The sequence below is a fragment of the Argentina silus genome, assembly GCF_951799395.1.
Source record: "Argentina silus genome assembly, chromosome: X".
NCBI classification, from domain to species: domain Eukaryota; kingdom Metazoa; phylum Chordata; class Actinopteri; order Argentiniformes; family Argentinidae; genus Argentina; species Argentina silus.
The window spans coordinates 2,921,334-2,935,869 of NC_139653.1; the positions used below are offsets into that span (position 1 = coordinate 2,921,334).

General features: G+C 42.1%; 1 protein-coding gene across 2 annotated transcripts; it reads right to left on the minus strand.

The window, feature by feature from the left end:
- Positions 1-229: 229 nt before the first annotated feature.
- cep68 (centrosomal protein 68) lies at positions 230-11,715 on the minus strand. 2 transcript variants are annotated; one of them, XM_083695029.1, is made up of 7 exons: positions 11,578-11,715; positions 7,106-7,503; positions 5,505-6,900; positions 5,147-5,352; positions 4,380-4,502; positions 3,867-3,963; positions 230-2,931 (listed from the first exon to the last, which is right to left on the minus strand). In XM_083695029.1, exons 2-7 carry the CDS (start codon positions 7,454-7,456, stop codon positions 2,726-2,728), a joined length of 2,379 nt encoding a protein of 792 aa, XP_083551155.1. In that variant the 5' UTR covers positions 7,457-7,503; positions 11,578-11,715; the 3' UTR covers positions 230-2,725. The 2 variants fall into 2 exon arrangements, with proteins under 2 accessions (XP_083551155.1, XP_083551156.1); XM_083695030.1 differs by lacking the exon at positions 11,578-11,715 and having other exon boundaries at positions 7,106-7,608.
- Between the last annotated feature and the right edge of the window lie 2,821 nt (positions 11,716-14,536).

The window sequence follows — 14,536 nt, forward strand, 5'->3', positions numbered from 1 at the left end:
GCAAATTGGCCATTATCTGTGGAATATTCTCAGTACAGAATTGCATATATACAACACTATGTTCTTTTTTTCATAATAAAGGTAACTGATATCAGTTTTAAAAGAACTCTGATATAATTTCTCCATCACTATTTGTGTTGTTTGCTCCATATGTGTCTAGATAGTTTTGTGTTATAAAAAGGACACACACACACATTTTTCCATCACTAGTTGAGGGTCAGCTCCAACATAAGTGTGTAGAACAGCCTACCCTCTGACTTATAGTGCTTTCTCTACACGAACTTTACTGACACATTCTTATGCAAAAGCCATATTCACACACACACACACTCAAATCATAGCCATAGTAGAAAACTGTTGTGGTTGTATCTACAGTAACTATAGTATTTTTACTTGGTTCCTGACCTCCATCTATCTGGTATATGCCCTGATAACGTGGCCTTGGCCCTGTCCAGAAACAACCCCTTCACCCTAAGATTGGCTGCAGAAACAGGTGTTTCATGTAAGTCAGATGTGTTCTGTCACATCACTTGTGTAGGCATAAGAGAACTGTCAATGTCTAGTATTGATTCTAGGCTTTGTTCTTGCCTTTGAAGTCTGCTATTGGTGTCTGTCAATATGAGGACCGGGGAGGTGTTAATGAAAGTCAAGGAAGCCATTATTTGGTTGAAGAAAAATTTGAAACAAAGCCATAACCGTAGGCTTGCCAAAATCAACAATCTGGAACATCATTAAAAAGAAAAGAGGCACTGGTGAGCTCAGCAATTGCAAATGGCCTGGTAGGCCAATGAAAACGTATACAGTTTACAGTGGATGACCGAAGAATGCTCACCATAATTATAAAAAAAAAAAACTGTCCTAAAGATCAGGAACACTCTCCAGAGAAAATAAAGGATCTGCCTAAGATTCCCGCTGGGACCCTATATACTGAAAGATGGCCGCTGGTCCGAGCATTGATTACTTTGTCTTATGATGACTGATGGATAGATGATTCACTTACTTCAACAAATGTATTTGTCCTAAGTCGCTTTAGATAAAGGCGTCTGCTAAATGCCTTAAATGTAAATGAAAAATGTATGCACTCACTGCAATGTAAGTTGCTTTGGATAAAAGCTTCAGCTAAATGGAATATATTATTATTATTATTATATTATTGTTTACAGCATACCACCTGTCTGTAAAATATGGTGGAGAGAGTGTTATGAATGTAAATGTAAATGGTTTGGGCATGTATAGCTGCCACTAGAACTGGCTAACTTGTCTTAATTGATGATGTAACTGCTGACAGCAGCAGTAGAATGTATTCTGAAGTGTACAGAAACAATGTTCGGATTTAAATCCACACAATATGTCCATTATATGAATCTGTCACATTACTTTTGGACAAGGCCCTCTCCTTCCAGTGGAAGTGAAAGATTAGAATACATTTAAAAAAAAGAAGGAAATCCAATGGAGGGCCTCCCATTCCAGATAACTCATTAAGAAGCACAAAGCATCAAGCCTGATGTTAACCATTTATTACACAGTACACAGAACTAAAGCTGCCAGAGAGGGAGATCAAGCTCATGGTAAAGTGTATGGTTTCAGTGGGTTTATTCTATGAATCTTTGAAGTGTGAATACAAAGTTTGGGCTTTCAAGATGCCTAAAGGCTGTGGTTTTATTTGAAGTGTACATTACACTCTTAATAACAATGACCATTTGATTATTACAGTAACAAAAAAGACATTGGATACATTTTGATGCACATTAAAGGCTGTACGTATGACGTAATGCACACAAACATTGGTATGTGTGTTAACAGCAACCAATAGATATGATTATTGCATATGTGTTTGTATCTATCCCTATACAAATAAACTATAAATACAATTGGTGCTCAAAACTGTGTTGTCTCAGGCTGGTGATTACTCTATAGTGTCCACATCCTGTATGTAGCTGACTGTCTAATTGAAGTGAACATCAGTATGTATGGTATTGAATACCAAACTCATTGAGAACATTGAATGGCCAATGGTTAAAAAACACCAACATAGCACAAGTGTGGACACACCTGGACCTTCCCTCCAGGAGTGAGTTATTCAACAGACATACCAGAGACAGGTGCAGTAAGTCATGATTGGTGTACATTACCATTCAAACACTACTGTTGAGGACACTACCTGAGACCAGGATCAGGGAGAATAGAACGGAAAGACGGGAAGGTTTGTTTTATGTCGTCACAGCATGGAAGTGTCTCACTAATGGGCTAGGAGGACAAGGGAGATAAAGGCCCCACACCAAAATTCTGTTTGTCATATAGGCCAACTGTAATGCTTGCAAAATACTCAACCCAAAACCGACCCTGCCTGTATTAGTTCTCAGAAATTCGAGCCGATCCAAACATAATACGCTGTTTAAGTATTGGAGCAGAAGGACTAGGAGGAGGATAAGCTTTAATTTGCATGCATACATTTTAAAAGCACTTAAATAATAAAACATGAGCATGACATGAGTCAAGTCTAGTGGTTCTCCAGGTCCTAGTAACCGTTGAATTGAGGGGTCAGTGATGTAATTTCCTTAAAAGGCGATGATGTGAGACAGAGGAAGCTCTTTCCTTTCATCAAAACTGCTCTACCAACCTGCCTCCCATTCAGGCTTCATTGCTGAAAGAGAAAGAGGATGCGTTTTGTGTCTTTAAGATACAAGACCGATAGCCCAAGTGTGGGACAACAAAGTTTTCTGAATCAGAATCCCTGGACCTCCATCCTCCCGGGGTCCCCTGCGCAAGCCTCCTCCTCTCCTTCACAAGGCTCTGTCTCCCTTGGCTGGGGGGGCTGGGGGGGGCGGGTCAGACTGTCCATGGCTGAGAGGATGGAGGAGAAGAGGTGCTCCGCGTGGGTCTCAAGCGCCCGCGACTGCCTCTCTATAAGAGCTAGGGTGTCTTTCAAAACTGGAGGAGGGAAGGGAGAGGAGGGAGGGAGAGCAAGAGAGAGAGAAAGAGAGACCATGGGGGCGGGACAAGAGAGAGAAACAGGAAGCGAAAGAGATATTGGTAAATTTGGTGGTATGTCTCACATTCAACACATTCATCTTTACAAAAATCCCTTCCTGTTCGCCTGTGACATGTGACAGTTTGGGATGGGGGGAAGGGAGAGAGAGAACAGAACCTCAACACAGCACTCTCTCAGTTATGCATGCATGGCCGCTTTCTCCACACACTGCGTTTCCTGTTTCTGACAGAGGAGAGGACTGTGGGTATAGAGTTACCCTAGTCAACCAGAACATCCCTACTACAGTGTACAACTGCTCTTTGTAGAGTGTAGTGAGCCATTAAAACACAGGACCGATTTCAAGTTTTAGATGTTGTTTGTGCTGCACAATGATACTCATTGGCACTCATTTGTGGAAAAAAGAGAGCAGGCATAATTCTGAATTTCACTAAGGGGGGGAGAAACAGAGGAAGCTGCTTTGTTTTCCTCATTGTGTACGGTTAGTAAATCTCTTCCACACCCTGGTCTAGTTCCACAGACTTCTCTGCTTGTTTGTATGGAATTAAACAGCTGCAGGAAAAGAGAGCTAAAAAAAGGCTAACAGTAGGAGGTGAGTATATTGTAAAATACTTCCTACTGAATCAGACTTGTAATTAAACTGCACGTCAAAGAAACCAAAAAAGTTTAGTATAAGATTACAATGTGATTGACATTATGGGCTAACTCAAATCTTCTACTAGAAGTAAGTAGGATACCAGAAAGTACCTATAATATAATACATATAGGCTACTTTCCCAGTAAATACCAGTCTAAATAGGGCTATAAAACAAAGTGCTCATATGTCTCTAGATTACGTATGCCACAAGGTCAGTCTTGCCAGTGTTTGAAGCCTCACCTGAAGAACTGGAGGTCATACAGCCCAGGAGGAGCTCCCCGCTCTGCAGGACAGAGGTGGTCAGGGGCTGGTGGGCTATTACCTCTCTCTGATAGCTCTGTGGAGGGAGGGAGAGAAGGAGAGAGAGAGAGCGAGAGAGCAGCAGAGAATGAAAGAAAGAGAGAGGGGGGGGGGGGGTGGGGAGAGAGAGAAAGGAAAAAAGGAAAGGAGAAGAAAAGATAGGGAATGAGGAGGTAGAGGCATTGTTAGATGGAGTGAGACTTCCTAGTCTGAGACACACAAAGCTACTGCTACCTTTGAATATCAACCCCTAATCACACTACAGAGCTGAGCTGGGCTGAGCTGAGCTGGGCTGGGCTGGGCTGGGCCGGGCCGGGTTAAGTTGAGCTAAGCTGGGATGAGCTGGGCTGGTTACTCATCCACCATAGTTGCTAAAAAGGATTATGTCCACTACTACCCTGTAGTGGGTAACGGTGGGTGGATGAGTGGGTAACCCAAGTGTCCACCACTGACCTTATAATCCGCCAGGGACATCTTGACGCTCTCTAGGTCCACAGAGGGCGGAGCCAGCACCTCCATCCTAGCCACCACCGTGTACAGCCATTGGATGAGCTCCTCCAGGTTAGAGCAGAAGGTCTGATGGGTCAAATTTAAGATACATAATAATATCATCAGTACTGGGATTCACTGATCACAGCTCAACCAACCACATGCCCCCACAATAGTTGGAATTCATTATCAGTTGATTCATTCAATGCTGCCAGTGTTAAATGTATATGTATTTAATACATTCATATGGATAGACTATCCACACATTGTAAGTACATCTAAACTGTACATATTCAAGTCAATTGCCAATCGTGTATCACCATCTTGTGAATAAACACCTGACTTCACTTGAAAGACTGTTGTCCTGCACCTTCCTCTCATCTCCCTTGAGATTGATTGTAATGTATTGTATTGTATTAAATTGTATTGAGTTGAATCATATTGTACTGTACTGTACTGCATTGTAATGGTAGCAGATCCTTACTACTGTAGTTAGGGACTTGAGCCCCCACCTGACCCCCAGCATGACCCCCCAACATGACTTAGCACCCTCTCAAACCACTTGACCACAAGTTGAGGACTCATATTACTCATAATACTTTAACCAGAATGCATATAAACTTCTCTTTGAACGAAGTTCATAGGAGGATTCCAATCATATAAGCAAATTTAAAGTAAAAAGTGCTTTGAATTAACATGTTGATAATGTGACAGGGGGGCACTGTCTGTACCTGGATGTGTTGCATCAGGGAGTCCCTGTGCCCCTGCTCCCCCTGGTTCCTGCTCTGGGCCTCAGGCAGAGCTAGTCCACTCAGCTGCTCAACCATGGCCTCCACCTCCCTCAGGCTGGCCCTACTCACTCCCCTGCCTGGAGCCCCTGCCTCCACCCCGGGGTTAGGACCTTCCACTGCCTGGGTGGAGGCTCCACTGTGGGCCACTGCAGAGAGGATAAGTGTTTAAGGGCAAAGACACAATATAATGCTTGTATGGGATGTGTAATTTGATATATTGTATCTTTATAGGCCAAATGCATGATGACCAGAGAAAAAATAACAAAATCATAGGGCTTGAACACTTAAAAGCTCATACCTTTACTGAAGTATTGAAGTGTTTCAAAAATGGACACCTCCTTCTCCTTTTTCTCCTCCTCCTCCTCTTCTTCTTCTTTCTCCTCCCCCTCCTCTACCTCTTTTCTCTCCACCTCCTCCTCTGCATCCCTTTTCTCAGCCAGGGTCATAGAGGACTGGAGGGATGTGCTGCCCCTCACCAGGGACTCCCAGCTGGCTGTGACAGGCTGGCTGAGCTGGGCCGTCACCTCCCTGACCTGCTGGGACAACACCTGGAACTCCTCCAGCCTCTCTGGGAGAGGCCAAAACTCCTCATCCCACTCCCCGCCGCTCAGGCACCCCGGCCGGGGGAGCACACTTGTGGAGCGGATGAAGGTGGCGGAGGTTGAGTGGGATGTGGAGGATAATACACCATGTTGGCGGTAGTGGTAATGGCCGCCACCCCCACTGTGACGGGAGTGGTTCAGTCCACCCCCAACCCAACCACAGTCCAGATTCTCCACGGACAGACCGATGGGGTCCGCCGAGGAGAAGGGGCTACTGGAGAGAAAACCATCAGAGGATTTGGAGTGTGAGAGTCCATGTAGCTCAGACGACCTTTGAACTACACCAAACACCCCCCTCTCCCTGATCCTGCCAGTCCCCGCCCCCAACGTGCCACTCAGGGAAAAGTCCAACCCTGATAGGCTGGTGGAGCTGCAGAGGCGGTCCAGCTCTATCCCTGAGTCCTGGATCCCTGGGTCTGTCTGGAGCAGAGACCTACCTCCCAGATCTGATATATCCCACCCACCAAACACCCTGCCGGCCCTCAGGGGGTACGTGTAGTCCAGGAGGGCCTGGTACTCCTTATCCGGGTCCCAACCTGGTGAGCGTCTGTCCGGGGAAGGGGGCAGGGAGCTGGGAATCACGCAGGCCCAGTAGTTAGCTTGGTGGGGGGTCATGGTGTGGAGGGCAGGGGCGGAGCGGCTCTTGGAAGAGCCTATTGAGGAGCCCATGTTAAGGTGTATATCCCCTCCTCCTCCTATGACCTGTCTCAGCTCTGGCCTGCTCGGCCTGGAGGGGTGCGAGTGGGGCGTGTAAGATGAGGGGGAGAGGGGGGACAGGGGGGTGGAGGTCCATCTGGGGCTGAGGGGTGAGCTGAGGGTATGGACCTCCCTGGGTGGGCAGGAGTGGCTGTGTCGGCCAGGCCTGTTGCCCATATAGGGTGAGCCGAAGGCGGGCTCCTCTTGGGACAGCCAGGCCCGGAGGTCAGACACACCTAGAGGGTTGTTGAGGTCCTCTCTGGAGGCTGAGAAGGTCAAGAGGCCAGCCTGAGAGGGGTTAAGGCTGTCTGGGTTCTCCTTATCGGCCCGTCTGGTGTGGAAGTCTGTCTCTCTATGATGATGTGCTTCATTTCTACTACCAACCCACTGTCGCTCCTATGGTGAAGGGATAGGGTTAAAGAATAGTCATCTTAAGCTAACATGCAATGATAATTGTTATTATCATAATGATATGACTAGTGGCAAAGCAGAGATAGTAGTCATTCATTTAAATTTGCAGTAGTGGGACAGTAGTAGTTTCTAAGTATTTAATTTATTTCATAACATGAACTACAGTATATGCTTCCTCATCGTGTCTGACCTTTTTAGGGTGCTCCTGTAGATGTGACGTCTTCAGAATGGAGGTCTGCTGTTCTGAGGTGATCAGTGGTTTCCTCACAGAGTACTGCCTCCTATCACTCATATACCTGGAGGTGGGCGCCATGCTAACACTTTTCCTGGGACCTCCCCTCTCCCTGTCCCCTATCCCCTTGTATCCTATTTCCTTATCCCTGTCCCTGTCTTTGTCTTTGAAATACCGGGATGAGGAAGTCCCTGTCCCTGTTCCACTGTGGATAAATTCTGGGATCTGGGTCTTCCATCGCCTGCTGCAGCCCTTGGGTTCCATCGGAGAGAGAGATGCTGGAAAGGGCTGGTCAACTGCCAGCACCATGCTTATCGGGCATGGTGCAGTGATGCTTCATGTGTCTATGGCGACTGCTGTAATGAGATAAACAGTCACTGATAAAGTGGGAGAAAATTAAGCAACATCTATGGGCACACATACATTAAGACATTTCTTCAAGAGAGGAGAAAATAAACAAATATCAGATTGAAATAAAAATGTATAGGAGTCTGTCATTGTCTTACTTCATGTGTTGTTGTTCTAGCGTAACCGTGCTTCGACTGAACTGGATGGAGTCATAAGACATTGAGGGCTCTGTTTATAAACCGTACTGTAATGACGTAAAGCTCTAGATTCTTGTTGTGTAGCCTACTGGTAGTGCTATGTGTTTGTCATGAGAGTTGGCAGACGTAGGAGTTAATGAGTATGAGGATGTTCATTGGTTCCATGTGAGTGTAATGATATGTTAGCTATTGGATGCCTCACCCCACTGATCTCATTAAGACTGCATGCTCAGACTTGCTTGTGTTCACTGAACCAGCAGAAGGAACACTGGCCTTTGTCCACACCTATCGTGTGGGCTACCTTAGAGCCTAGCTACAACCATACTAGTCTCACTTGCCAAGGCTCATGGACTCTACCATTCTATACAACCACAGATAAGGCACATAAACATATTCAGCCTAGCATTAAGCTATAGCCACTAGACTAGTGGTAATATTCATGAATATTTTGTTTGTTCGACATTGAATAGCTAATATAGTGCTATCTTAGGTAATTATAATGACAGATATTATTCCTGTTCTAATGGCATACTAAACGAGCTAAAACATAGGGAAAACAAAATGTTTTGTGAATATTATACAACACATTTCACAGTCAGCCAGTCAGTGTGTGTATCTAAAGAGATAGCTGCATGCTTTTCTCATGGTCTCTGGGGGTGTGTCTAGTTTCCATGGCAAAGGCCTAGAGGTTGACTCTAGAACACTGATCATGGAGCTGTCAATCAAAGTGTGTTACAGAACAAATACCTACATAGAACACTCGCTCTGGTCTGTTACCTCCTTTGTTATGCTACATTTGACCTGTAACAAAACATGATAGCAATACCGAAAAATATTGGACTGCACCAAAATATTACACAAAGAAAAATATGTATCTTCCTGTATCTGATACTGATTAGGCTAGGCCTTATTCTTTTGGCATGCTGGGGTTCATTGCCACTCTCACTCTGGTGAGGACTGCTGGGATACAGCCTTAGCAACAATGTTTGCCTCCATTCATACATGCCTGAGAAACAGTCACTGAATTACTGATCATCTGATTCAGCACCCAATGATGATACCTCTTGTAAGCAAGCAAGCTAGCACATTAGTAACACATTAGGCTTTAAAGATAGTGCTAGCCTCAACAATTTAGAGAAAGGCCTAGTCCTTATCTCCTTCCTATGGGAAAATCTTTAACTTAGATATAGGCAGTTCCGTGTAAAAGGACCCATGAGGATGATCAAAATGTGAAATTCATTGGAGCAATCAAATTGGGTGTCAAATGAAAGCGAAGAGTCATATTTTGGGGAAATTAAGTCAGAAATACATTTCTCAACCATCTTCCATCATAAAAATAGGGACTAGCAAACTAGCAAACTTGACTTCTGGTCAAACATGGGAAATCATCTAAGAAAACATTTACCAGAAAAGGTATTTAAAGGTGTTTAGAAAAACATCAAACTTCATTAATGTTCAAGTATAGACCCCGGTCAACTAATATCAATATCAAGAACCCACATAAGTGTAAGATATTTTCAGATTTCTCTGCCTCATGAGGAGCAAGGATAATGAAAGTGAACAAATGTAAGAAATATAGGTATACCTACCAAATACTTGTAGTGTTTCTACTGATATCCGATTTAGTTTATGAATTAATATGTGATTTAAACTGGTAATTCTGTTACTTAATCGGTAACAGGATTGCCACATAAAATCAGTAACATAATTACTGAAATTGAATTGGCTACATTCACATATTGTACAGGTTGTACAGAACCTAAAAGCGACTGTCCCTGTGGGAGAACCCTGTAAGGAACCCTTTTGGGTTCCATGAAGAATGCTTTTGGGTTCCATGTAGAACCCTCTGTTAAAAGGGTTCTACATGGAACCCAAAAGGGTTCTACATGGAACTTAAAAGGGTTCCAAAAGGGTACTTCCACAGGGACAGCTGAAAAACTGTGGGAAATCATACAGTAGTAGTTACAACAGCATCAACATCCTCATCTCATGCTCCAATAAATGGAGACTTCTTTGTTGTTGAGTACAGTAGGGAAAGCAAAGCCAGCAAATCACACAAATATGAAGCACTTCCATTGAGAATGATGACATGCGGTGGCCTGCATAAGTAATGGGACAGTGAAGCATTTTCTATTTGTATGGATCTACACTCCAAAAGTTTTGATTTGAAATCAAACAATTACTATTATTATTACTATTTGAGGGTATATGTGTACATATTGGTTTCACCATTTAGAAATGACAACACTTTCTATACATATGTAAGTATCATATGATAGCTAACATCCCACTCCTTGTGCAGACATATTTGAATCTTAATTTGGAGCAGATATTTAACAGCGTTTTGGGGAAAGATGGTTATATAAAAAACCCAGGGAGATTTTAGGCTGCATAGATCTTAAAGTAAAAGCGTAATTGTTAGAAGTAGTCCTTGTGTATAAAGTTGTATAGTTTGTTCAACTTTGCCATCAAGAGATTTTGATTTTTCATCATACATTTGAAAGTGGAAAATCGAGCCTCAGGGTCATTCTGTGAAATTGCAGAATGTTTGCGAAGTGATCTGCAAGGAGTGTACATGGATATCAGGTAGGTCTTAAATGGCGGATTAAAGTTGTATATGTTGTGACCTGAAAATAATTTCTGGGTAGTATGGAAGGAGAGGACTTTAGGTTCACAATAAGGGATCGTAATCGGGAATTTGGAAGGCCTGGGGAAATCCTTTGCAGAAAGTAGCTACAAAGGAAACCCATTTGAAATGAATGATGCCTTGCGTGTTAAAGCAATGAAATACCTTGCTTGGGCAGAGCTAAAAAAGAAGAAGAAGAGAATTCAGTTTTTCTTCAATGTTGCAACTCTCTGCAAAATAGTCGTACCCAGTTGAAAAAGACTACACACATAACAACAAGCAACCATGCTATAGGGGGAGGGTTCATGGAATGTAACTTCCAATGAAATTGCAGCATATTCTCCCATCGCTCTGTCCAGTTCAATCCAAGCCAGATCGGCTAATCTAAAATTCTCCAGACCTCCAAAGGAGGCGTTAGAACAATGTGATTTGGAGATATGGCTACACCAGACTATAAGTACTGTAACATGACACCTCATCACTTTCACTTGGGCTATGCAATGCATTCGCTCATAATAGTGCAGCCTGACCTCCTGAATATCGTCTAGATGGTCACATTTTTCAAACATCCATATAGCATACAGTTTGTGAGCTTTGATATCCAGAAATATTTTTATTTATTAAAAAAATACTCTAATGATACTGTAACTGCACCTCGAAATGCTGTGTATGGGTTAACAAAGAGGCGTGTCACGTACAACTGTACAAATAAGGTCCCAGATATGTTAGAGCACACTCTTTTGGATTTCCCGTACTGAACATTTGTGAATGTCCAATAAGCACTTGTCTAGCAAGCAGGTTAACGTTTTATATCCTACAGTGAGCAGATTATAAATAAGCCACAAACAACACTTGTTACAGCATCGATCTCCCAATACAGGATGTATTAAATTCATCACTCACTATTGCAGAGGGCTGTCACCTCTCAGATATACCTCTCAAATATGAAGAGAGCCGACAAGAAATTAAGATCAACAAGCTAGCCCCCTAGCAACCACATGACAACATCCAAATGTAAAAAGTAGTATGTCTAGTCACAAATTAAGGATAATTATTCCCCATGAAGATAGGACAGGGCATTATGCACAATTTGAGTTGAAACTAAACTATCACTTGCCGTTGTTGTGCTACTTCTCTAGCAGTCAAGTAGCCAATCACTATCCATGATCCAGACATCTCTGAAATACAGCGCAGTTTAAGCACAGCTCTTGGCATAAATGTTGCTTATCTACGGGAAGCTTTACCCAAACAATACATACCTCCTTTAGCAGGCGCGTCTATTGTATGAGAGCGCAGTGTCAACTAATTACCAAAATGTTGCAATAGACGCATTCTTGCGGCAACATTTGTCGCGACATATTTGTTCTTCTTGTAACAAAGATGCAACAACGGCGAGAGAAGATAAATATATCTTCGGTTATTGAACTACAACAGTGGAACTCCGCCCACCTACCTCGGGCGTATGTAAATGTAGATTTCTTCAAAATAAAAGCACCCACGTTAAACATGTTTAAGCATTTAAAATAGTAAATATGGATAAAGGAACATATTATATGTAACTGTATCTGTAAATAAACATGTAATCCTCTCTATGTATTATTTGTTTTTTTTAAGGGTTTGTAGTTCTTCTAATATGCTAATTACCCTGATGAAAGATGACTGTGTCTATAAGTAGTTTTTTGGTTTATTTCAACTTTATTTCAACTCTGGTACCAGTCTACTGGGCTACACTTCTAGAATTCAGATCAGCTGAGTTTAAGTCTAAAGCCTTACTGGGGCCAACCAGCTCAGAGTGGCCTATCTAAACTGCATATGGCACCGATTATGGACTGTTCTGGACTGATTATGGACGATTATGGACTGTTATGGACTGATATTTTTGTACGAGGGAGCCAATGAGCAAGTTACAGGATACACGACCACAACAAGTGGTAGACACCCAGAAACGTCCTGAACATTTTGGAAAAGCATAGTTATTTAGTGACAGGTTTACCTTTATGCTATACACGCATCTACATCTGAGTTTAGAAGTCGCAGGCAGGGCTCATCACGAGAACGTGATTCCAAATCCCCTGCACTACATTCATCCCCTTTTCGTCATATCTGAGGCTTTCTACCTCAGCCTATCAGAAACCACACGAACGTTAACGGTAGACTCTGGGATATGTCGTCATAGCAGAACCAGTGGGGCGACGCTTCCAGAGACTTTCAAAATCCGATGCAATAGACAATTGAATATGGCGTGTTTGCAACAGAGCGACAAATCCAAAATTAAAAATCCAAATCCAAACCAAACACATTTCAGAGGAAGGAGGAAAAGGTATTGTAGAATTGAATGCGATTGGCGCATGCGCTCTGCCATCTTATGTCTGAGGGCAGTGAAATGAGTTGGTTATTGTCAGGAACACTTGTGTGGGGCTTTTATTATGGTACTCAGTATACTGTATTATTTGGAGCAATTTAATTGGCTGTTACCCTGAGTATGGGATACCCCCCGTTTCTCTCTCCTGTTTGATTTACATATTTTATTCATGTACTGAGTACACTGGCAGCAGTATCCAGGTCATACAGTGTCAGTGTCTTCTCTCTCTCTCTCTCACAATGTTTTTGTCAAGCACACAATTCATGTTTTTGTCAAGCATACACCAGCCATACATCTCTTAATCTCAGACACAGATTAAGACTAATCATAGACTAAAATGTATCTTCAAGATACAATAAAATATGACTTTATTGATCCCCAAAGGGTTAATGTTATTTAATCCAGGACTAGGTTTATATATCAGTATATAGCAACATATGTTTCTGAGTAATTATGTCACTATTTATATGGATTGAAATGGACACTGGGCTGTTAGGAGAGCTGTGTTGACTCCAGCTCTTCCCCAGCTGTGACTGACAAGATCACAATTGTGCTCAGAGCAACATCACTCCATTTGGGAACAGGTAGTTTCACTCTTCAATGCTAACTGGGGCTCCTGAATGGAAACTGTTGGCTAACTGTTTTCAGAGGAAACATGCTTCACTGTTTCATTCTCTGTCGGAGTCAAGATAAAGATACAGTGACTGTTTTGAGAGCTTAATTAACCACTTTTCCAGATCATATCTGTGAAGAAAATACTATTTCTGACAGATCCTATAAGGTAAAGGGAGAGAGGGAAAGAGCTTGCAGAATCATCCAGGAGAGTTGTAGTCATGAGTGGTTATGTAGGAAGAAATAGAGAAAGAGAAAGAGTATTGTTTTCACAGGTGTGATCTGGAACAGTTGTTACACTTCCCAAAATAAATGTATGGAAGTTAATATAAAACCACATATAGATATATGCTATGTAGGCTTGGCATATGGATACCTTTAATCAATCAAATATGGGCTTCTTCTTATCATTACTAGTGTTTATTAGTACAATTCAGCTGTTTTCAAAGTTTCCTAATATTCTGTATCCTATGATATTGTTACAAGTAATATTAGACCAAAGGGGTTCATTTACATATCTTTTAGATTTAAGATTTTGCACAAAATGAGTTTAGAAAGGCATATCACCGTTAACCCTAACCTCAGTTCTACAGTATGTAAATCCCTAAAGCCTGGACACACACCCGATAGGGCAACAACAATCAATTCATGATTACACATTCAAATCTGTTTTATAGTGATAAATGGCGCATGTAATGCAATACAAAAATAATCCCTTCAAAAATCGAACCCTTATTTGAGCCTGGTGGGCATCTGTGGCGGAGAACAGGCTGGAAGATACATCCATCTCAGTAGATCAGCACAGGTTAGATTAACAGGGATTCAATACGGATAAAACATGTTTAGTACATAATTTAGGATGTCTAGTTTCAGGAATAAAAGTCATTATATGCAGAATTAGATTTCAAATTGTCCTAACTGTGCCAACATACACACCTCATTCATGACAAACATTACACACCTCATTCAAATCTACACATGTAAAATGGACACCAAAACACCATTACTCATTTTGCCTGATATTAATTTCAAAATTACATTCAAACATTTCTTTCTAAAACATCGAAACATCAAGTAACAACATATTTATTTTACTGAAGATACTAATTACTTTCAGGTTACACAGGATACTGTGCAACAATTGATATTGCATTCATAATAAACTAATGAATAAATAAATAATCTAAATCATATTTCAATGTAAAGTTGTAATCTAACCAAAAAATAGAAGTTTGTGTGTGTGC

Excerpts from the sequence above, each read along its gene's own strand:
- cep68 (XM_083695029.1), bottom strand. The coding sequence starts at position 7,456 with ATGGTGCTGGCAGTTGACCAGCCCTTTCCAGCATCTCTCTCTCCGATG. Across the intron at positions 5,353-5,504 it reads ACTTCAATACTTCAGTAAAG|TGGCCCACAGTGGAGCCTCC; the intron begins GTATGAGCTTTT and ends TCCTCTCTGCAG. Across the intron at positions 3,964-4,379 it reads TGTCCCTGGCGGATTATAAG|AGCTATCAGAGAGAGGTAAT; the intron begins GTCAGTGGTGGA and ends CTCCCTCCACAG.